At 39.8% G+C, this 24,961-nt stretch overlaps 1 protein-coding gene across 6 annotated transcripts in view; it reads right to left on the reverse strand.

The window, feature by feature from the left end:
• Inpp4b (inositol polyphosphate-4-phosphatase type II B) overlaps positions 1–24,961 on the reverse strand; it is a 726,443-nt gene that overhangs the window by 327,593 nt on the left and 373,889 nt on the right. For all 6 annotated transcript variants that reach the window (XM_037206141.1, XM_037206136.1, XM_037206137.1 and 3 more), the window contains 2 exons: positions 17,942–18,152; positions 16,299–16,343 (listed from right to left, as the gene is read on the reverse strand). In XM_037206141.1, coding sequence (XP_037062036.1) covers positions 16,299–16,343; positions 17,942–18,032 — 136 coding nt within the window. In that variant the 5' untranslated portion in view covers positions 18,033–18,152. The remainder of the gene's footprint in view (positions 1–16,298; positions 16,344–17,941; positions 18,153–24,961) is intronic.

Consider the following 24,961-nt stretch of genomic DNA (forward strand, 5'->3'; position numbering starts at 1 on the left):
ATCATGCATGAAAAGATATATGGAACACTTAAGAGCCTAATAGCCCCTCTCCCTAATTGCTTTTCCGGTGTCTTAGGCTTTCTCATTTTCAGTTGCCTCTGCCTGGCTGTTTTTCTGTGTTTTCCCCTCCTTTTTTCAGGAAATTCAAGAAACAATTTTCCGAAGCCTGGGGTGCCAGCTTCTACAGCACCGATCTCCGAAGGAGATTTGCTAGACGATGCTGCTGAGTTCCCTGGCTCTATACTCCAGAACACAACTGGGTGCAGGAAAGTGGCATTGAGTACTGTGTTTCTGCCTGGTACCCACACCCACAAAAGGAGAGTTCCATCAGCAGCTGGGCATCCTTTACAAGATGAGCTTAGAGCTGCTTCCTAGAAGAGCCAGACTTGAACGGGGCTGAGCTGATCTACGGCCACTGACCTCCTTGCTCCACAATCCACTCTCTGCTCTCTGAAATTTTAGCTGTCTTTAATTTATTAACTATTTTTATTTTTATATTTTTATTCTTTATCTCTTTGCTCCTTCTAGTTTATTTTTATTGAAAATGTCTACTTTCTGTAACTTTTCTCATAGGTTTTATTGCTTTCTGTTTTCTTCTCTAGTATGTTTTCTTCTTTAATCTCAAATTACCCTCTAACACATGTTCCTCTCATCATCCTGAAAGACAAGCTCACAGGAACTGCTGCTTGTGTGTTCTTAAGATCTGGGACACTAAAAAGTTAGTCTTTACTAACCATTTCTAAGACCTCTGTAGAAATTATATTTTAAAAAAAAGTTAATTTCTCCTTAAGTGTTGTGTGGGAGATTTTAATTAACATACACTTCCCTAAAGAGAATATAAACCATGTATAACTGCCAACACGACCAAGAGTTGTTGGAAAAATAAGAATAAATGTATAAAAGTAGGTGTGTAGGGGAAACATTTAAAGTCTTTGAAATTTTTCTTCATTTTTGTAAATTTCTCTTTTCCCTTTCTACTCATCAAGTTAAAAGAAAATGTAAAAAGAAAAACTGATTTCCAAAATTCAAAGTCATTCTATTTCTCTCATGAAAGATACCATTGACATTCATGTACCTGGGAATGACAAAAGATGAAGAAAGGATCGAGTGAAAGAAAACCAATCCTGGAGGCTGTCCTCATGCCGCAGGCCCGTGGGCACACTGGAAGAGCACCGTGAGTGTGTGCTTCTAAATCACCACCACATAGATTTTACAACTCTTCTCCTATAAGATGATATGTGAAGCATGCCGAGATTCTGGGACTGGTGGGACATTCATTTCTGGAACATGGACTGTTTGGGCAGTTCTGTGATCAGACACTTTGCTTCTGCTAATGAGTGCCCAGAGTGACAATGTGCTGCCTGCTCCAGCCTCACAGGCTCATCAGGTCCACATGTGCCCCTTTGGGACAGTCAGCCAGTGGATATCTGTAGACTGTGATGGATGCTCAGGAATGAGGACTCTCTTTTCACTTTACCACTAAGTCAGTGTTTGGAGTCCTAGTTAATTTTCTGTTCAGCTTGCTCTTTGGCCTGCTCAGTAAAGGATCAGCTTTGCATCCGGCATTTCAAGGCCATACTCTTCAGAGTAGAACTCAGCTAACACTTGGGGAAAGCATGAAGCTAATGCTGTGTGGAAGAAGCAGATGACAGAGGAATCCAGGTGATGATTTAAAAGCAGGAGTTTCAAAATCCTGCCTTCAGAAAGACTGTTTCGCAGTTGTTGCTGCACTGAAATTTGAGCCCCACTGCGCCTAAATTCCATTACAGCCAATTCACTTATTAGTAAAACTGATTTCTTTCTTCTAAAAGGCTAGGATCGGGTTGGGAAATATGCCTTGAAATAAAATGTCTTACTTGGTCATGTACAGAACAATATAAAAAGAAGTCACCGTAATTTATATGTGTCTCTGTTTGTGTTAAGTGGAAACATGTTTTTATAAGAGGAGAAAAAGGTGGGCAAGAAGCTGGAACTCACATCTTAACTTAGGAAACATTATGGATGCTAAAATATACTCCATATCCAGGACCGAGTCAAAAACTTCATCAGGTAGTCTGGGGAAAGAAAGTGGAAATGTAACCTCATCTGGAACAATGGTGCTCTCTGAAAACACTGTTGGATTATCTGTGCTGGGGAGCAAGAAATCATGCCAGCTGTAAAACAGACAGCTCATTTGCATATAAAAAGAACAAATTTTGTTCAAATCACTCTTGTCAGCACCAGAAGACGTCCATTCTTGAACTCATCCCCTGCTCCCTCGTCTTCTCTGGTGTTGATCCTTAGAAAATCCTATTTTGTCTTGTTTTCATGAATATTACTGAGGTGGCTCAGATTCCATCTTCTAGCAACTGAATCATAAACAAGTCTGTGCTCGTGTCTCTTTGGATTTTGATATCTCACACAGACATGCCACAAACCGTCAGCTGGCCTGGCATCGCCTGGCATTGCACACAGGCCTGGCTCTGTCTGTGTGTGCTCCCATCCCACATTCCACTTTGGAGAGACAACGAGCGTGTGGTGCTTGCTGCTGTTCTTTTTAGCAGGAACATATGTGCTGCTTCAGAAAGCAGGAAAATGTTATTCCAAGGAGGAACGCAGATTCCGCTGAATACTAAGAGGAATATCGACATCCCATTAAGGAAATCTGTAGTATTAGAACTAAAATAGAATCACTGTCTTCAAGCACACGGACCTGACCTCAATCCCTAGAACATATATAAATAGATGGGTGTGGTTGTGCCCATGCTTGTAATCTTACTGCAGGAAAGGTAGAGAGAGGCAGATCCCTGGGGCTTGCTGGCCAGGGAACCTAGCCATCTTGGTGAGCTCCATGATAGTGAGACCTTGTCTCTGAAACTAGGTGGAAGGCACCTGAGGCATAATACTCAAAGTTGATCCCTGAGTCACACTCCCCACAAACACATACATACGGGGGCGGGGGAGGAAGGGAGAGAGAGGGAGTGAGGAATGAGAGGAAGGAAGGGAGGGAGGGTAGGAGGGAGGGAGGGAGGGAGGCAGAGAGATTACTGAGACTCTTACTTTTTAGTCTCCAAGGGTGACATTTTCCCAGAACAGTTGCCATTGACACAGGGCAGACAGGATTCCTACTAGGCATAATGCTGGTGAGTGGATTCAGCAAGGCCCATGGTTCCTGGGTCTGCCTTGCTCTAAAAGGTGAGGCCAGTGTAGTTGGTGGATAGAGGAGGTACCAGCCAAGGTCTTAGGACACAAGACCTTGGTTGTCAAACAGGATGGCTAAGGGCAGGGTGGGCAAAGTTGCTGAATTCTAACTGAATCTATACCCTAGTTGTCGTTTAGGAGTCTGGAGAGCAAGGGCCTGGGATGATGCCTTGAGGGTACGACAGCTTCAGAGAGACATGAGGTCCACTTGTCTGGGCAGGAAGAAAGAATGGGAACAGCCACTTCCTGGCTGATTTCTCCTCCAGCACACTGAGTCATGTGGATGTTTCCAACAGATCCCAAAGAAGGCCATTTCCGGGTGAGTTTTTTCAATGTAAGCTGCTTTAGAAGGGTTGCAAAAAGAGATTTTGCCCAGGACTTGCTTTGTAGAGAGTACTTAAATTAAAGTAATTTTTTCCTGTGAATATATTGGGTTCAATACTTATGCGTGAAATCAATAGTTTTAATATCTGGGAATGGTGATGTATGCCTGTAATCCCAGTGAGTAGAGGCAGAGGCAGGAAGATCATGAGTTTGGGGTCATCCCCAATCTATAGCTAGTTCTAAGCCAGGAATCACTGTGTGAGGCATTGTCTCAAACAAAACAAAACCAAGAAACTCATGTGTTTGTGTGTGTTTGTGTGTGTGTGTGGTGTGTGTGTGTGTGTGTGTGTGTGTGTGTGTGTGTGTGGTGTGTGTGAGTGTGTGTGTGTGTATGTGTGTGTGTGTGTGTATGTGTGTGTGTGTGTGTGGTGTGTGTGTGAGTGTGTGTGTGTGTGTGTGTATGTGTGTGTGTGTGTGGTGTGTGTGTGAGTGTGTGTGTGTGTGAGTGTGTGTGTGTGTAACTGATAAATTGTTTTCAGTCTATTGACAAATATCTTACAAGCAAAATTGAAACAAAAACTAAAATAAACATGCAAAATGTAGATTAGGAACTAAGGGTAGAAAGGAACAGGAAGACTAGATGTTTCTAGGAGGTGATTAATCTCATTTTAAGTGTCCTTGTTTCGACCTTTCTTTGTTGAACAAACTAAATCTCTTGAAGGTGATCCTGATTTTGTGCAAGTCTTCAAGCACATGTGGACTTTGTGCTAACAAAAGAAATTCTCAGTACAAGTGTTGAATACGAGGACTTGGAGGACATTAAGCCCTCTGAGGTAGGATGTTGACCCCCAGGAACTAGAAGACTCACCCAGGTCAGTTCAAGCTCCTACTGACTTCCGGTGCATGGTGTAGCAAATAGGTAGATGTGGAGATGAGAAAGCAATATGGGCAAGTTGGGGGCAGAAAGTATGTGATGGTTGAAACAACCCTCCTACTTCGACAGTCAATGAAGTGGGAACATTTGCAGACACCAAAGGGTTTATTTTTCCTGAGTGTTTTGGTTCTTCTGAGAGGATAGTTCAGACCCACAGCCCAGCAGAGCAGCTATCTGATGGCAGACTGCTTGGAAGCCAGGGACATTTTCTAACAAAGTGGTCCAAACCATTACATTAACTTTGAAAGAACTTCTTGACTCCTCCGGGATAAGCAGGAGCTTAAGTGAAATAAGAAGGGGTTGAAACAGGCAAGCTGGCACATGCCTGCAGTCTGCAATCCTGGTGCTCTGGAAGCAATAGCAAGAAGATTGTGAGTTTGAGACTAGCCTGGGCTATGTACCAAGACCCTGTCTAAAGTAAATGAAAATCAAAGAAGGCATCTTCCATTTTGGTTTGGGGGAATATTTTTTCATTCTGTCTATATTCTAAATAGTCAAAAGAAAAAAGTTCAAGGTCATAGATTCTGACTCTAACTATATGTCTTTAATTTTGTTAAAGATACCCCTCCTCTTTATCTGAAAATATGGATAATTCTATTCCTTCTCACTGGATGCTTATAAAGATCCAATTATATAGAATATGTGGGCAAATGATTTATGAAGTTCCTAATAATATATTAATGGTACACTTCTTACATTCATAAACTTAGGTCAAACGTTGTGGGTAATAGGAGCTGTCATCCACAATGTACAGATAAGGATTGGAATGGCAGAGATGGTGAAGGATTAACACAAATAACGATTAGACTGCCACCAAGTGAACCGCACACACCTAGCAGCATTCTTATTCCTTTAGGAAACTGTCTTGTTCAATCTGAAAAGCAACACAGTGGAAAAGAAGTTTTCACAGTCATGCAGGTAGCCAGGGGCAGAGTCAGGACCCAAAGGTCTGGAGCTGGCAGCCCAGCCAACTGCTCTCCAATGCAGCCTAGCTCTGCCTCCCTGTGTGGCATGCTGCAGGCTCAAATGCCACCTCCAATCTTCTGAGCACTCTATTCTTGTTATCTTAGTTGCCTGTGATTCTTCTTGCTGCCACCTGTAAGTGTCTATTCTTAAGAACATCTCAGCCTGGACTACTTGCTTCCCAGTGTCATCAACACAAGGGCTTTCAAAGTTATCTTGTGAGGAATTTTGAGCATCAAATTGGGCACACATATGATTCAAATCTTGACAGTCAGATACTGCCTGGTTATAGAATCCATTAATCACACCCCATAACGGATTCTTTATATCAGCTCTTTCTAGAAGAACCCTAAAGCCCCCAAGACTCTACTTTTCTGAAGAGAACATGGAAAGCATGAGATATGAATGAATAACGAGTTGTATACATTATGGTCTCTGAACTTAATTTTTCAAACAATACTCTTGCAGTCAGTATGAAACACTGTCAGAAGCTTCTGTAAAGACATCAATGCACTGCATGGAATTCATGTACACACCCAGCCCAAGGAAGCTTGATGAATGCTGGAGAGGTGTTCTATGGGGGTCTAGGTGGGAGTGTCATAGAGTTTCAAGCATTGGAAACAGGAAAATAAAATTGAGAGAGCTGGAGGACATTGCCAGGACAAGCTTCTAGGATGACCAGACAGTTGACTGTGATCTAGGAGTCAACATGCTCATATGCAGGCAAAGCACATGAGGGTCAGAAGGACAGGGTGGATTGGATCACAAGGTATGAATAGCATACTTCTCTAAGATCTAGGCAAAATTCAGTTGAGATGCTAGGTAGTCTGCGAGGCTAGGTACCATAAGTTGGGGAACAGGGGAATCACCTTAGATACCTCTGACTACTGTGTCAGGAGAGAAGTGCAGAGACTGAAAGCCATACTAACACCCGAGGACTTCCTTGAGTGGTCCAGATGACAGCCCCCTTGGCTTCGAATCATTGGGAAGTGGTGGGGAGCAACATCAGTGCTTCAATTCACAGTACTTGTTCAACACAACGTGTGCAAAAGTAGACGGTAGCTCTGACTGTAGTTGATGAGGGAGAAGTTGTCCCAATGGAGATAGAGTTTGGGATTTCAGTAATTGAGTGGATGGTGGTGTATTTTACAGACACAGGTATAAAATATTTTGGAGACAGGAATACAGATCAAGAAGTCGAGTTTTAGCTGTCCTAAGTTTTAAAAAAAAATCTTAGATAAATAAAGACAAATCCAGTAGAACTGAGTAGAAAGCTCTGGCCACATGAAGGCAAGGACTGTAAATTTCAGAAAGCCCCTTAAATGTTACTTTAAAGCCATGGGTCTTTACATTGCTATGGATATTTACGTATTTTAAAATAAAACTGACATTCTGAATTTGAATACACTTGGACTTGGGAATGCATTGCTGAACATGATTTCTGCCGCCAACAGAGCAGTCTGTGTAGTGACCAGTGGGTAAAGTAGAGAGGGGCAGGGACAGGAACAGAAGAGGGGAGGACTCCAGAAGCTTCAGGCTCCTCCCTTCCAGATAATGACTGCAGGCTTGTTGCTCAGACCCCGAAGATCCAACTTCTTCCAATAGAAAAGAGAGCAGTACTGTCTGCTTGCAATTGCAAAAGGTAACGCTCCAGTCAGAAGCATTTTGGGAAAGACTTTTTTTTTTACAAAAGGACTTTTTCTTAATCTTCTCTTCCACTCTCTGTTTGGTCTCTTTTCTCCATAGTGTGCGTTGGTCTGAGATACACCTAGTCACCCAACAAGAAGGTTGACTGACAATATCTAACCACACACACAACATTAAGGGATTCCATACCACACAGCTTCAGTGGCTTTAACTTTAACAGGATGCTGCAACACCCAATGAACAAAGCCTTGACATAGACCTGATTCCTCAACTGCTCATAGGTATCAATAAATACTTCAAAAGTAGCCTGTTCCAATGACCAGAGCTCTCAGCGATTAGACAATTCAAGGAAGAGAGTAATGAGGTAAAACGCACAGAGAGGGAAGTAGAGTGGATGAGGTGGAATGGTGGTCATGAACAAAAGATACAAATAATCATGGCAGTAAGAGAACATTTAGGGAAAAATGAAACAGCCCACACTTTGTTTGGTCCATGTGTAAGCATCCATTTAAAGCAAAGGTGTAAATTTGGTGAAAGACACCACTTTCATTAAATGCCCTGCAATATGTTGCACAGAAGGAAACGGGACAGGGAAAATACACTTGTACCATAGCAACTCAGCTGCACTGAAAGGAGACAGGCGTGGCAAGGAGAAACAGGAAGAAAAAATGGCTCTTGCATATTTCTGGCTTGGTGACTGATGTCATGAGTCTCAACGGCCACAGGCAGTGTCATGCTGGCACTTAGACCACCATTAAGGAGAAAAGCAAGGATCTGAGTGCAGAATGCACTAAATCTTGGGTGTTGGGAGTCACTGCCACAAAACAGACCTGTTAAAATAGTCTAATTGGTTCATTTTCTCTTCTTCAATAAATCTCTAATTATTTCAGCAATGCAAAAACAATTATGCTGGTCTTAGATGACCTTTTATTGCTCTTCTCTCTGCCATTCTTGTACTTTTAATAATCAACCACAGAGAACATGGCCTTTGCAGTTAAGAATCTAGATGCCTTCATATTCTCACTCAACACCATTGTACAAAGGGCTGGACTTGTCTGTGAAATGTGAATATGGAGAAGCACCTTTGGAGTCCATTACAGGAAGAAAGCATATAAACTACTCAGCTTTTAGAAGACATCAGGAAGTGGTAGTAATCATTACACACAAACATTACAGGACCCAGACAGCCTGCCCAGGGAAGCAGTGACTGCGATGGGTAGATCCACCCAAGGTGCTATTCCTAACAATAAAAAGCCAATCTTACACTATGTCACATGCTAGTTTATGTGGTTTACATGTACTAACTAATTTGTTTTTCACAGGAACCTTCTGTGGTAGATGCAAATACTCTTCTCATTTATTCCATGACATTCAGAGATACAGCACAGTTATTCCATGGCCATGTAGCTAGGTAGCTAATAACTAAGATGGGATTCCAAAGCTAGCAAGTTAGCGACACATCCCAAACTCTTAGGTGAGCTACTAAGGTGAACTACTGAATTCCCGGCTCAAGTTTAGGTTTAGCCTGAGCTAAGCCCATTAGCAAATTGATCATCTTTATTTTTGCTATTGTGTCCTTAATAAATGGTTGCCTAGAAAAATATCTCTTTCATTGTATTACTAATTACTCACTGTTAGCAAACTCACATAGTTCAAAGATTACCTAGGAAAATTTTTATATATGCATCTCTAAACCAGTTGTCAGTTATCTGGACATAGTTCATTGAGGGTCCTCTCTGTCCATCTCAGAGAGGCCAGAGCCTCTTGAGTATCATCTATCACAGTCCTAATGTCAAAAGGACTCATGTGGTTATGGTAACTTAAAACAATATACTAGCAGTTTAAGAATGTTTAAAAACTGATTATTTAGAATTCAAAACAAGTATTTAATGTAATAATAGTAAAAGTCACAAGAGGATTTCTGGTTCTTTCCTATTTCAGAGTGGGATTGTAAGAAAGAGTAAAAACTGGCACTAACTGTCACACAATGGAAAGGGAGCTCTGGGATTTTATGTTTTCTGCAGCTTACTACTCTGTTAGTTACATCATGTGTTCCTTCTAAACCAAAGGAGGTATTGCTCATCGTTCAAGACCCAGATCCAATGCCAGTTCCTCTGAGATACTCTTCTGATGCCAGAGTTAATCACTACTTCCTCAGCATGCCCACAGTCATTGGAGTGTGTCATTGCATGTTCATAATGTAGTGTGCCTAGCATGGTACAGTTCTGTCTGCCCCATCGCTGGAGATTCCTAGTGAGCAGGAACTGGACAGTGAGGATGCAGTCTAATGGTTAAATGCAGAGCTTCAGAACTACGCAAATTCAACTTGGACCATGGCTGCATGGTCTCCTATAACATCTTTGGAAAGCTCACCTTTGTGAAGCCAATAGTCTTTGCCTATTGAGTAAATACAATATAAGAGTGCAGTTCTGGTTCCTGAGTTCAAACACTGGGTTCTTTATTATATCATCTATTCATGCCAAGTTTTTCTTACCTGTAAAATAAGAATGATGATAGACAAACTCTTCATGTTTTGTGAAAATTAAAATAATGAATCTGTGCCAGCAAGATGGCTTAGTGGGTACAGGTAATTGATGTTAGTTGTCTCCTGACATGTGTACTGTGGCATGTGCATGGTACCCATACCAACAAATGTGCACATGCATACAAACAAATTAAAAAGGAAAAGAATGAATCTGTGAATTGTGAATAACAACAACAAAAACCCACATTCACTAAGATTCTATTCTTTATATTAGCATCTGTCCAATTTGGATGATGTACACCTGTTTGTATACAGCTAAGCTAAAGCTAAAGTAATTGACCGTGCCATCTCTTGTGGCTTTGCACAATGGATCTATCATTTATGGAGGAACATACCATTTTACATGTGGCAGAGTATACTGTAATTATTAGCAGGAGGATGGAGTTAATTTATTATGTAAACCTTGTCTAATGGAAAGATCTTCCATGCTCATGGATAGGAAGGATCAACATAGTAAAAATGGCAGTTTTACCAAAAGCAATCTACAGATTCAACACCTCCATCAAAATCCCAACACAATTCTTGACAGACCTCAAAAGAACAATAATCAACTTCATATGGAAAAAAAGCCCCAGGATATCCAAAACAATCCTGTACAACAAAGAAACTTCCAGAAGCATCATCATCCCTGACTTCAAACTCTACTGCAGAGCTGTAGTAATAAAAACAGCTTAATAATGGCATAAAAACAAACATGGGGATTAATGGAATCGAATCAAAGACCCTGACATTAACCCACACACCTGTGAACACCTGGTTTTTGACAAAGAAGCCAAAATTATACAATGGAAAAAAGAAAGCATCTTCCACAAATGGTGCTGGCATAACTGGATGTCCACATGTAGAAGAATGTAAATAGATCGACATCTATCTCCCTGCATAAAACTCAAGTCCAAGTGATCAAAGACCTCAGCATAAATCCAGATACACTGAAACTGTTAGAAGGGAAAGTAGGAAGAGGCCTTGAATGCATTGGCACAGGAGACCACTTCCTAAATATAACACCAGTAGCACAGATACCTAGAGAAATAATTAATAAATGGAACCTCCTGAAATTGAAAAGCTTCTGTAAGGCAAAGGACACTGTCAATAAGACAAAATGGCAGCCTACAGGATGGGAAAAGATCTTCACCAACCCCATATTTGACCAAGAGCTGATCTCCAAAATATAAAAAGAATCAAGAAACTAGACATCAAAATACCAAATGGTCCAATTAAAAATAGGGTACAGATCTAAACAGAGAATTCTCAACAGAAGAATCTCAAATAGCCAAAACACACTCAAAGAATTGTTCAACACCCTTAGTCATCAGGGAAATGCAAATCAAAACAACTCTGAGATACCATCTTACACCTGTCAGAATAGCTAAGATAAAAAACACTGATGACAACTTATGTTGGAGAGGATGTGGCGTAAGGGGAACACTCCTCTAATGTTGGTGGGAGTGCAAACTTTGGGGAACCAGTTGGGTGTGGGACAGAGGGGGAGAGTAAGGAAAGAGATGTCTTGATGGAGGACCATTTTGGAGTTAAGGAGAAACCTGGTGCCAGGGAAACTCCCAGGAATCCATAAGGATGACCCCAGTTAAGACTCCTAGCAATAGTAGAGAGAGTGCCTGAACTTGCCATTTACTGTAATTAGATTGGTGACTACTCTAATTGTCATCAGAGAACCTTTATCCAGTAACTGATGGAAACATGCAGAGATTCACAGCCAAGCACTGGGGCAAGTTTGGAAAATCCTCCTGAAGAAAGGGAGGAAGGATTGTACAAGCCAGGGGTGGGGGTGAGGAGGGTGGGGTCGAGGTCATGAAGGAGGAACTCAGACAGACAGCTGACCTGAGCTCATAGGAGCGCATGGACTTCAGACTGACAGCTAGGGAGCCTGCATGGGACCAACCTAGGCCCTCTACATGTGTGTGACTGTTGTGTAGCTTGGTCTGTTTGCAAGGTTTCTAGCAGTGAGATCAGGACCTGTCCCTGGTGCTTAGCTGGCTTTTGGGAACCTGTTCCCCATGCTGGATTACCTCACCCTGTCTTGATGTATGGGGAAGAGCTCAGTCCTGCCTCAACTTGATGTGCCATACTTGTTCAAGGCCATGGGAGGCCTGGTCCTTTTTGAATGGAGATGGAGGAGGAGTGGATGGGGAGGAAGATACATGAGAGTTGTGGGGAGGGAACAGGAGGAGAGGAGGGATGGGAAACTGTGTTTAGTGTGTAAAATAAATGAAAAAAAGTTAATAAAATAAAACTAAATTAAAAAAAAAACAAGTCAGGAACGAAAGAGACCCAGGAGTAGGGCCTTGCTGTATCAACATACTCAAGCCACCAACTATTCTATACTACTTGGGTATTCCAGTGTCCTAGCCAATAGTCCTTCGCTAGCTATCAATCCCCTGTGCTACTTTTTACCTCAGAACTACATCAGCATGTCACTTGGTCTCGTGTCTGTTCAAATGAGTAACCTATTTAGAGCCAATTAGTACTCATTATCTCATCATAAGAACCATATGACTGGCTGCTCCAACATCTACCATTCTATCACCCGCTTTGTGTGAAGTCACCTAGGTCTTCAGTCCAGTATGACAATTTCCAAATATACATCTATACCTTGGACATGTTCCTTTGGATTCCTAGAGGCTTCTTTGGAATTATATGTATAAGAAAGTTCCTCTTCCCCAAGTAAACTGCCTTCCTTCATATAGGCTCTTTCCAGCTGCTCCGGTTTTCTGTCTGCATAGGACTTGCCATTAACTGGGATTGCTTCATTTCTGAGCTAGCAGTGACTAGCACAGTGCACAGATGTGTGGCCCACTCTTCTCGGAGAACTCATTCAGGTTCCATATCTTCACCCTATCATAATGAAAGCTTTCTGATATGCACATATCACTTTCTGTGTCTTGTTTCTGTCTAATTGGCTGCCATTGAAAACCCAGCTTTGAGGTAAATTAGCTTCACCGACATGACTTTATAGTGCCAAACAAAGAACTCCAAGGTCACGTGGAAAATATATATGCCATTCTCTTCTATGCATTTCCAGGAAGTGCTACCTATTAATTTAAATTATAATATACATTATCTACATAAGAAATAAAATTTTACTTTTTAAAATTTTATTTACTTTTATTTCTATGTATATGGGCATATTGTCTGTGTATAGGTTTATACACTATGTTCATTTAGTGCCAATAAAGGACAGAAGAGGGTAACTGATACTCTGGAACTAGAGCTATAGGGGTTATTAGCTGCCACGTAGTTGCTTGGAACTGAATCCCAGGTCTTTTGCTAGAGCAGCAATTTAACCCCTGAACCATCTCTCCACTTGCTACCTACTTTTCTTTAAACAGAGTCTCACTATGTAGTCTTGGCTGGCCAGGAACTCACTCTATAGACTAGTCTGGCTTCAAACTCATAGAGATCTGCCGGTCTCTTCCTCCTGTGCTTAGGTTGAAGGCATATGGCACCATGTCCAGAAATAAAAACAAAGTTTTAATGAGCAATTTATTGACTTGAGATGGTAGAGATAAGTGGCAATCAACATTTTAAGCATACTTGGGAACAAAATTAAACAGTTTCTAAACATTTCAGTTACACCTTTTCCACTATCGGTCTTCTCTATATTTCTGTAACAATTTCAGGAACATGTACCCCAAATTTAAGAAATGTCCCTGTTAGCTTTGCTTAAAATTGATGTTGCTGAACCTATTATGTCCAAAAAGGAAGACTTTTCCAATCTTCTTGTTTGTTTCCCTCAGTTCTGTGGGCCTCCTTTCCTTCCTGAAGATAGCAGTTCTTATCATATTTCTTTGCAGTGATATATGGTTCTATAATCTTGGTGGGGCCTCCAAACCTTTCTGTCTTCCCCTCACAGACACAGTTGATCATTCTATCCACCCACATGTGCTTACTGTGAAGGCTAAATGGAATTACATGAGATGTCTGAAAGTTTCTGACAGCACACATCTGGAGTGTTTGTTTCTTCTTCTTTTTCTTTTTTTCCTTTCTTCTTTCCTTCACTAGACTAAGCCTATCCTGAGGAATGGTGTAACAGCAAATATTAATTCAAGTTTTTGAACAGATGTGTCTTCATAGTGTTAGGAATAGATCTACAGAGCCTGTGTCCTACATTCAGAACACAATCTGAAAGCAGGGCCCAGTGGGACACACCTGTAACCCCAGTATCTGGCTGCAAGATTGAGGCCAGCCTGAGCGACCGAGCAAAACTCATTCTCAAAACAAAACAAAACAAAAATAAACAGCTTCCCACCAACAAATTAAAAACAACCCTCCCCCAATCTGAACAACCGGAAATTCACATTTCTAAATTCCAGTGAAATTTTCAGTGTGCACGTTGTTGAACCAAAGGATTTTATGATTAATTTTGATAGACTTATCTTCTCATTAAATTGGATTGTATCCAACGCCAATGTCTAGGTTCTTATTTTAGAGGATGAAGCCTTGAGTCACTGCTTAAACAAAAACAATCTTATTAAACTGTAAACAAAATCAACATTCTCTGTTATTTTTAATTAGTTCTTTCCTTGTGAAAAATAAAGAACTGCTGTACATGTGGGAAGACAAGGAAACAAATGTGGATTCAGACTCCAAGCTGTAAGAGTAAATTACTTCATTTAGCTGTAGTCACTCATTAGAAATGTGGTTAGCAGTGGACAGAGTGCTTTCTCTGAGCATGCCTATCTAGTTCTATCTAGATGTCTTTAGCCAATTAGCTTGCTCAATTGACTAAGCATCTCCTACCTCATTTATTTGAATAAAGATGGAACAGGAAAATTCCAGCAAGAGAAAATGATCTTCACAGAGATCACCGAGAAACAAATACTCATGTAAAATAATGTATTCAAAGTAATAAATCACTTGTATAAATAATAAGTGTGACTATTTCTCCAGTGTATAAAGCAAAGACATTGAAATTTCCAAGTTATTTTAATATTTTGGAAAAGGGTAGTGAATCAAACATCAAAGTATTTGAATAGGAGAAAAGGGCTCCTCTCTTGTTCTACTTTTTTTTCTAGAATTTGTTCTTTATTTATTTTGTTCAAGTAACTATGTATCTCTTTAAATAGTAATAAATGTTTTAGAAAATTATCTTTCCTCTTATTCATTATGACAATAAATAGTTAACAATATAATATTTAAGGCCAAAGAAGTTTTGGAATTAAAAACATTTCCAAGGCAGGAAATTAACAGAATAATACACTGAGGCCCACAGGCAACAGTTTATCGATGATGTCCTTGATGAGACAGAGAAAGTTCCGTAAGAAATGGGAAAGTTAGGAATCTTCACATGCCATGAAGCTGACAGATTGTAACATACATCTTCTAAATCTCCAATTCCCTCTAGACTGACTGTCTTTGGTAAATGCATGTTATGTTATTAAGCATATTGTGGTATTTGATAACATAAAATTATCCACCTTAAGCAATTTTACTGTGTTTTCAGTAAGTATAAGGAAAAAGAGAATGGACATTACTTAAATTGGATCCAGGACATTATCATGAATGAATTTTAGTTATGTGATTCTCTTCCACTGATATTTCAAAATCCAAAATAGAGACAACAGAGCTGCCACTGAACTTGACAGATTTGCTACTGGACTGGACTTTTATACTAAATAGCATAGCTGGCTTTGATCAAAACCACTCATTTTAACTGAAATAAAAAGTAGATATCTGTTCATATAAACTCTCTCTTGCAAACTAGTCTCTGTCTCCCTCCAATCCTAGGGCTGTCTCCTTCAGATCCCCCTTTCTCCTGCACGTGATAAAAGAGGACTGTGTTCGTACTTTGAAATGTGGCACATTGCTCTAACCACTCCTCTCTTTTTGGAAAGCTTAAAAAAGGGGGTTTGTTTTCTTTCAAATTAGTTTCCACTGGAAGATAGACAGGTACTCCAGAAGCACCGGGTTCTCATCAGTGTGACAAAGATGTCTGCATCTCCTTTTGCATCTCAGCTTACTTTCACAAAACAACTTTTTTCTATGCCCCAAACCATGTCAAAATTCAAGCAAGGAAGTACAGCTGTATCAGTTTTGCCATGAATATTTCTTGCAGTTTTTCACAACTTTGCCTGTTTCTCAATAACTAGGAAATTCCAATCCAGAGCGCTGAGTTACCATACTCTTTTAGCAAGATTCAACAAAACAGGATGCTCAAAATACTAATTGTATATAATTATTTTCTCAGTAAGTTATACTTCAAAATGGGTTGAACAAAGGGCACAATTTTGCTACATTATCAATGGAAGTATGTGTGCCAAAAATTAAGACTTCATATCACTAAGACTCAGTTCAATATATCTATAATATTAAATATATTAAATCTTAAATTTAATTATATTAAATATTAAATCTGTCCCCCAAACTTCAGAATATATCTTTATTGACATATAAAATATATCTCATCTCTGGATGTCAATTTGAATATGTGCGCATTTAAATCTAAAAAGCTTAGTTTAAAACAAAATGTAAGCTAGTGTGGCACCCAATGGATTCCATATGCAACCCAGATTTTTGTTTATTAATACAAACTGGAAAAAAATAATTCCTATGTTATGAGAAGAGTTTTTAATAGAACAATGTTTATAAAAGTAAGATGTAATAATGCACATAATACACCTATAATTTGCAAACTTCTGCACAAATTCCCATTCTACTAATTGCTATAAATAAGGTAGGATTCCTTACCTAGGATGAATTCCAACTGCGGCTCATTGGGGATCTTCTGGATGCCTATAAATAGTATGGATAAGTTTAGGTTTTAAAAGTATTTGTTATCAATGTTATAACAACATATGTACTGTTTCACCTGACAAGATATTTACATAATTTTTGGCAGAATGAATAAAGGTAGATAATCAGGCTTAACCATTATGAATTCTCAGATGAAGGCAAAGTATTTTTGTAAAGTCAATGGAAATAAAGATACTTCATGGCCATAGAGAGACCCCAAAAGGGCAAATATAAAATAATATTTGCCAACTGTGTCTATTTATTTTGGAAGTCTGCAGGTAAGTGGGAGTTTTACAAAGAACCACCTCATCACAGGACTCTCTTAAGTGGGTTTCATTCAAGCTCTCTGACATGTAAATATGGAATCATTAACAATGGGCAGAGCCCCAGGCAAGGACACAGAGCTGCTTATTTTGCTTATTTATTATTTCAACAAAATTGTGCTCAACACCTCTACTCCTTTTGTCTGTGATATTTCCAAAAGAAGACAGCATATGAAATGATGAAAGATGAAGTGGGAGTGGGGAAGAGAGTCTCATAATGAGGGAGAAAGATGATCGGAATGCAGGAATGCATTGTGGGAGGTGGATGTTGAAGATCATAGTCAACAGAGTCCCTTGTGGGAGGTGGATGTTGAAGACCAGACATACTCAACAGCAATCCCTTGTGGGAGGTGGATGCTGAAGACCAGACATAGTCTATATTAGAGTCCTAAACAAGCATGGCCAAGGGTGTGAATGAATGACATTCCATTTGTTACAACTCATAAGAACCAAAGAAACCAAAGTAAAACATACAGAAAATTATATCACTTGACAATAAATGTAAAGCTCCTGCCCTTGTTTGTGTATTCTGCAGAGACTATTTAAATTAACTGGCATTTGGTCAATAACCTATTTTTAAAACCACCCTTTTGAATAAAATACAATGCCTTTTTATTCACAGTTAGCAATTTCTTTTTTTAGCACAATAATCATTTATTTTTTTCCTCCTGCTGACATTTAAAATGCTTCAATTAATAATGTTAGACTGCCTAATAGATGTTAGAATCATTAGGTATGTTCTTGTGAAATAATCCAGTTTTGTTTATGTTTATGTTTATGTTTTGGATACTAATAATTAGCTTCTCTCTAAGCTTTGGCAACCAAATTTATTGGCAATGCATCCAACCAATATCATTTTCTAAAGATGATTTTTAAGATATAAATTTAATGAGGCTAGGCATATATTTGCTGGTGCTACAAAATATTTTTGAGTAAAACAACCATTCTGAAAGAAAGGGATGCAGTTTATATGATCAGCATCTGGAAAGGGTCCATAAAATGTATTTGTCAGTGTTTTAATACACATTTGAAAACTTGATCATTTGATGCGGGTTCATGTTGACCTATCTATCAACTGTGTGATCCAAGATAAAAGATGAGAAGAATGTTGTCATGCACTCACAGCCCAAAGCACAGAGAGAAATGATGGAACAACTGGGTAATCTCATGCAGTTTGGTGAAATCCAGGTTTCTGTGAATACACAACGATGTTTGTCTGGGTAACCCAGTTTGGCTTCTTCAGAGACCTACAGGAGGTAGGACATATATACTTACTTGTAAACTGAATGTCCTCAGGATCATTAGCCTGAGCTGTAGGAAGAAAATGCTGGCCTTCTTCTGACGTTCCTTCCTCTTTGATTTCCATGATCCACCTCACAACTGACTTAGTTTCCACGGTGTCTTGTCCAAATGGCACCAGATAATGGGCTCTGGTTTAACGCTGATGTATCTTCACACTAATGATCTAATATCTCACCGTGAAATTCTGCACATAGAAAATACCAAGATTCAACATTGCAGCCATTTTAGAGCTCAGTTCCAAGCTAAAAATTAATATAAAAACTACAACTACTTACAGATTACCTTTCCTCCATGCCAAGTCCTTTTACACTTCCAGAATCAAGCCACACAGTGCACTGGAGGCTCTAGGCTAAGGTAATGTTTTCACGATAATCATTGGAGTCATAGGAGAAATTTCTGAGTCCAGAAAGTTATAGTCACCCCCTCAGTTTAACTCTCTGAGCTAGAACACAGCTGAGGGCATCCTGTCAAGGAAGGTGCCCACTTTGCCGCTGTGACCATCACTGTGACTCTTTCCACTGGAATTTCCCTCTATGTCCCATATGTCCCATATGTCCCTCTCTGACACCATCAGAACATTAGTCATGGCGTGCTCTTTTCTTCCAAAATGGGCTCATAGGTTGAAAAGGGGGGTTTCTGGTCTCTTTATTTTCTAGTCTCCTACCGTCTGTATGATAGCGGTTTAATTATTTAATGATTGGGGTATGGTGTGAGAAGAATGAAAACAATTCCCAAAAGCTGCAGCTCAAAGGAAAATGAAAGCAAAGGAAAACTGATGGCAATCAACACTGAAAAAGGTCCCCCCTTTTTAATACCCTGCTGTAGATAGCTTTAAATAGTTACAAAACTATGTTGATATACATGACGAAGAAAGAATTGAAAAAAAAAATCAATGTTGTTTTAAATCAAGTTACCAGCTGAATTAAAATGTGCAAAAATCTTTAAATGTCTGCACAGTGCTGTTTAATGAGACAGCAGCCGACAAGTTTGGTTTGGAATACTGATGTGACCTCAAAACCCACAATCAACAGTCCTGCATTCTGTTGTTCTTACAAAGTGGCTTCATGTAAGATTCAGCTTCAGTTCTTAGGAGTCATCGGGCAAAAATTACATGCAGAAAACAACCTGAATCTTCAGAAAATATTGCAAAATAGCTGTAGATAAATGCATATTGGTTCTTAATAATATAAGCAAAAGACTATCGTCTAAGGTAAAGGACTGTTTGCCATCAATTAGACCATAACTATCAATTTCAAAATTATTTTTTGAATTAAGACAATTCTTTCTAATTTCTTTTCTGTCTCTTACATTAATAATTCTTTTCTGATAAACACACACATTACATAGTGTCCCTAAGATCTGAAGATTCTGTGGCTCTTGGGTTATAAGAATCTTGTCAACCTCATTATATTATTTTAATTAAATACTCAACCCTAATCCTGATCAGTCATTTAAAAACTTTGAAAGACCCACAAAGGATGATGGAAATCCTTGATAAAATAGCCACTCAGCACAGTGAATGTGAATAATTGATAAAACAAATGCTAAGGCAGGTACACGTGTGTGATGTGGAGAGAAGGCCCAGAGTGAAGTAAGGTGCTCTGAGCTCTTGTGGCCATGGTCCCATTTGAGCGTATCATCCACTCAGAACACACACAGCAAGTGCAAACGGTACACAAAGGGAAAGTAAGTGCCAGTGCTGAGCATGAGGTTCTATTTTTACACCTCTTTTGTTACACTAAAAATAATTACGATTTGATACTTGCTATCAAGATATATGCCTCAGAACATAGCAGCAGCAAAGCTCCAGAAAAACCACTGAATTTCCAGGTGGTAAGTACAGTGTTTATCTACTGCTGTGCTCGGCTTCCTTTTTTGGGTCTGTTGGAAGTTTTCTGGTTTGCTGGTCATCCACACTGTGGTTTCTGCATACTACGCATATATTTAAAGGTCTGTTTTTAAGCAGAGTGACTATTCAGTCCAGGTCTTCCACCTTTGGGTCCACTCAGAGCAATGAATAAAATGCAGAGTACCACAACAGCTGGAAAGTGCTGTTGGTTCTCTCCTGCTTCCCCAGAGGAGGACGAATGATTGGTAGCTATATTTCAAGTTACATTTAATTGAACAGTATTTCTCATAAACCATGTGATAAGCATGGTTAAATATTTTACATAACTCACACTAAAATTAAAACTCTGACATGTTCATGTAAGTCATGAAAAGACATCATGGTTACTTAGGAAGAGACTGGCCACACATAGAATAACACAGAGACATTCCACAGTGGATGGGCAATATGAGATGTCTTCAACATTGCAGTGTGGTGCTGGTCATTCATTATTGGCAGCCAGATCTAATAGCATCTTCTGGTCAAGACAGAATTCTGAAGGTAAACAGTGGCCACAAGACATGATAACAAGAATGATGTACTTAGCCATTGTGGTATGTTTCAGATAACATCCTTCTATCACACTGTCCTATATTAACATAGCCTTGTCATGTTTGAGAAATGTTTCAAGAAAGGTTACATTAAAAATTTTTAAGAAAGACTGAAATTGTAATAAAAATTACAAAAAGATAAAAGAGAGAATAGAAGAATCAGGTCTTACAGGGATTACATTCAAAATTTATGGTAAGGGCGCACATGTTGTGATTAAATGATAGAATACAGGGACCGAACCCTGTTAGTTATTCTAGGAGAGGAAAGGGCAAGACAACTGAGCTTGACAAGGTGAGCTGTGCTCACTTCCTCTTCACTTTCTGTGATGTAAGTACCCGCTTCGGCGCTTGGCTCTCTATAAAGCTGTAATCAGAGTAAAAGAGAGGAGTGTGAGACCAGATTCAAGGGTAGGGAATTTCACTCCACTCGAGAACTTGAAAGTCCCAAAGGGAGGAGAGGCTCATGACTGGACAAACACTTTGATGTCCTGCCTCCTATCCTAAATCTAGGGCAGCCACCCCCAGGTGCATTCCTTTGCCATTCTCTACTCACACAGAGTTCATGAAATATGTCCTAGAGCTCAACATGAAAACATAGTTCATTTTTTTATTCTCTATTTTTAAGAAATGAGAATGCCTCCAAACAAAAAGTACAGACACTCAGTGACTAGCTAATAGAAAAGCCCACACAGCAGACCAGATAGAAAGAGAAGAACTAATTGACTGTATATTTGAACTGTAGAAAGTTCACCAAGGGTCAAATTCAAGATTATCCCAGAAGTCTGAACAATGGTAATGATGAGGAAATCAACTTATTTGTAGGTGATTTTAGTAGTGCAGAACAATAAAATGAGAATTTTTGCCATCATAGAAATATCTGCTTTGAAAAGAGAGCCATGATTTTCAAAGAAAATTGTTAAACAGTCTTATTGATCTTAGTGACAGAATTTGGTGTGATATTAGAGTAGCAAATGTGAAAAATAGAAATGTTATCGATACCTAGGATACTTTAAACCAATAAACTTTCTGGAGAATAAACAAGACAACATTTCAGTCATGGAGATGAATTTTGATATTTAAGCATGTTGCTCCACTTAGAACATGCTTGAATGCACATGAGCATAGATGTGTGTGTGTGTGTGTGTGTGTGTGAGAGAGAGAGAGAGAGAGAGAGAGAGAGACAGACAGAGAGAGAGAGAGAGAGAGAGAGAGAGAGAGAGAGAGAGAGATGAGATGAGATAGAATAATATGTGTATATTTGGAAGCACTGTCTAATGCCTAAGTCAATACAATGTGTAAGTTCACTGACAAATGAAAAGAAAGGTTTGGAGAATCAAACATAAGATACAAAGATATTTAGGGAGATAAGTAGAAATTCTTGACAAAAAAGCTTAAGAAGTAGTGAGGAAAGCTAGAGACAGGAATAAAGAAGCAGCCAATGGATGCTGTTATTGCTCCAATGAACTGTTCTTTCTCAAGTAGCAGGGTCACATGTAAGCATAACTGATTGATTGATAAAGGGATGCAGGAAATAGTAAAGGGAAATATAAGAAATACAGTCTGCTATAAGGAGGGGAACTGGCATGAACTGAAAATGAGACAGTGGTCTCACAGGAAAATGTAAGTACTTGATGATGCTCCCCACAATGACCTCAGTTCCTATAGAAAAAAAGACATATTCATATTATATATAAGGAAATCTCAATCCACTTTGAAAAACTCAGACCGTATATGCTAGGATTAATAAATCCAAAGTCTTGATTGGTTTTTTTATTTCAACTCGACACAAACTTAGACATATCTGGTAAGAAGAAATCTTAATTGAGAAAATGTCTCCATAAGATTGACCTGTTGGCAAGTCTGTGGGACAATGTCTTGGTTAATGATTGATGGCAGAGGGCCAAGCATACCCGGCTGGTGCCACCACAGTGCTTGTGGTCCTGAGCAAGCTGTGAGAGATAAAGACAATAAACAGCGCTCTTTTATGGCCTTTGTTTTAGTTTTTCCTCCAGGTTCCTGCTTTGAGTTCTTGCCTTGACATCGCTTCATGATGGGCTGTGATCAGGACATACAAGCTGAAGTAAACCCTTTTTCCCTCAAGTTGCCTTTGGTCATGGTGTTTAACGACAGCAATAGAAATTTAAGGCATTTGTAAACATTAAAATAAAGATTATCTGTGAGCAAATAATACTATAACAATGAGAAAACAAAACAAAACAAAACATACCTAGAAAGTAGACACAGAACTTTTGAGCTTCCATTTGCAAAGACCTCAAGTTAAACAGCCCCACCCAACAGTCAAGGAAAAGCCAACAATGTATACAAGTGAAATGTTCCACTGATGAATTAGGAAAAAGTCTCAAGACCATCAATTGACCTGAATCTAGGAAAAAAATAAAACAAACAAAAAATACAGCGGCCTCCAAGGGACCAAGAACAAGAAGAATGGTAGGCCACAATCTTGTAGTAAGAACTCGGCCATAGTGTTTGATTAACTAATAGTTCAGGGGGAGCATCAGGGTAGAGAAGCCTCCTGAGATCCATAAGTCAAGGGTTTGTCTGTACTCATCAATAGGTCCTTTATCTTAGCCAATACTCGGGTGCTTATGAAGAAGGCAGAGCTCAGTGGGTGTCTAGATGGCACCTCTTTGTGACATATGCTTGTGGGGAAGGCATCACTGCAGGAAAGCACCTAGCACTAGTCTAGCCACACCCCTACAATGCAGAAATGACAGACCCTGTTTCCATGAAGGCACAACCCTAGACCCATCACAGATAGAGAGTGGGAAGAAGAAAACAGTGGGGATCTCTGAGACAGGACCACCAATGACTTTCAAATCTTTATTACTGTGGCCTCAGGTCAAGGAGTTTACTATCTGAGCTCTAAACTCTAAGAAATCAGCAGAGAGCAGCCCTGCCTGACTCATGCCCCACTTCAAGAAAAACAGAGTGCAAATATAGAAAGCTGCCTACATTCTGCTTGTGAACATTGTGAGCATGCCACAGTTCACATGTGAACAGGGAACATTTTCCCCGTCCCCCCAAAAAAAAGCCTAAAGTTGAGAGCAGAGAGCAGTCTCCAGCCACTCAGGCCTACTCTGACTGTGTAGGATGTCTGGTTCGCTGTGCACTGAAGGTTGCCATAGGAACAATACTGAAGCCTGCTGAATTACTCACTAGATTGTTTCCAGTTCCCCAACACACACATTAAAGGCTTAAAAGTAAAACTGGGATGTCCAACTCCAGCCATGAACCCTCTTCAGCTCAAGGTCTACTGTTCTACATAGCACACAGATGAGGATTAAGAGGAAAGCGAGTAAGGGAAAAGGGGAGGAGAAGGAATGTGAGCAGGAGGGGAACCAGAAGGGAGGAGCATGGAGGGAAACAGAAATGGGGGGAGGAGTAAACAAGAGAAGTCTTCTAGAGAAAATGTAAGAGCATAATTAAAGAAGCTACACCCAGGCAGTGGACAGATACTGAAACTATCAAAGACAGAATTGGAAAGAGAGTGTTCTGAAAGCTATAGCAGAAAATTCTACACAGCCAACCAGATGAGGAATGATGGCAAATATGGAAATAGCAAAACGAATAAAATAAATATTGAAAAATGCAAAATAGAGTGAGTAACACAATGAAGACTGTCTGTAGATTTGTCACAACCTAGAAACTACCAAATCAGACAGCAGGTTGATAGAATGTCCCCAAACAGACACAAAGAGCACAGAAGAGGCCAGTGACAGCACATTGGTGACACCAAGCATGGGCACTCTGCCTCTCAGAAGAGGAAACAGCAAATATTTGAGGTGATTCTGAAGAAGATGCCTCCAAACCCACTGAAAGATATCGAAACTCTTATCTAAAGGTGCTCAGAAAGCATCAGGCCAGGGACTAGCCCACCCCCTTACAGCATTAAACCCCAGGCATCTCTCTCTCTCTCTCTCTCTCTCTCTCTCTCTCTCTCACGCACACGCACACACACACCAGCATCAGTCCTACTCACAGTGCTGTAACCCATCACAGGGGAAACCCTGAAGCAGTCCAAGCAAAAGATAACAAGTTGAGAAACACCATGGCTTCGATGGCTTCGTGTTAAAAGAGCAGACTGACATCTCCACTGTTCTGAAATAAGAAAACCCGTCAACCCAGCATTCTACACAAGGCAAAACTAACTGCTAAGCACTGATGAGCACTGAAGGCTCTTCATCTGGAATCAAGGAGTGACAACCTCATCACCAGCACTTCACAGACGGGTGAGAGAAGGTCTTCAAGCACAGCAGAGATGTGAAGGTCTGTGAAATAAAGAACCGCTCTGGAGACGGCACAAGGAAAATAAAAGGTAACTCCAATTTCTCTTGCTTTTAATAAGAACAAAAGACAATTGCCTAAGGCAGAAGTGGGTACTTTCTGCTCAGACAGTAAATTTACAAGGCCCTAGGTTTGTCCTCTGGCACTGAAAAAAAGAAAAAGTAGAGAGAAACAAATAATTTGTGGGCCATGTTTTTGTTGTTGTTATTGTTACAAATACTCAGTTTAGATGTTGCTATGTAAAAATCA

The sequence above is a fragment of the Peromyscus leucopus genome, chromosome 5 (assembly GCF_004664715.2).
Source record: "Peromyscus leucopus breed LL Stock chromosome 5, UCI_PerLeu_2.1, whole genome shotgun sequence".
NCBI lineage: Eukaryota > Metazoa > Chordata > Mammalia > Rodentia > Cricetidae > Peromyscus > Peromyscus leucopus.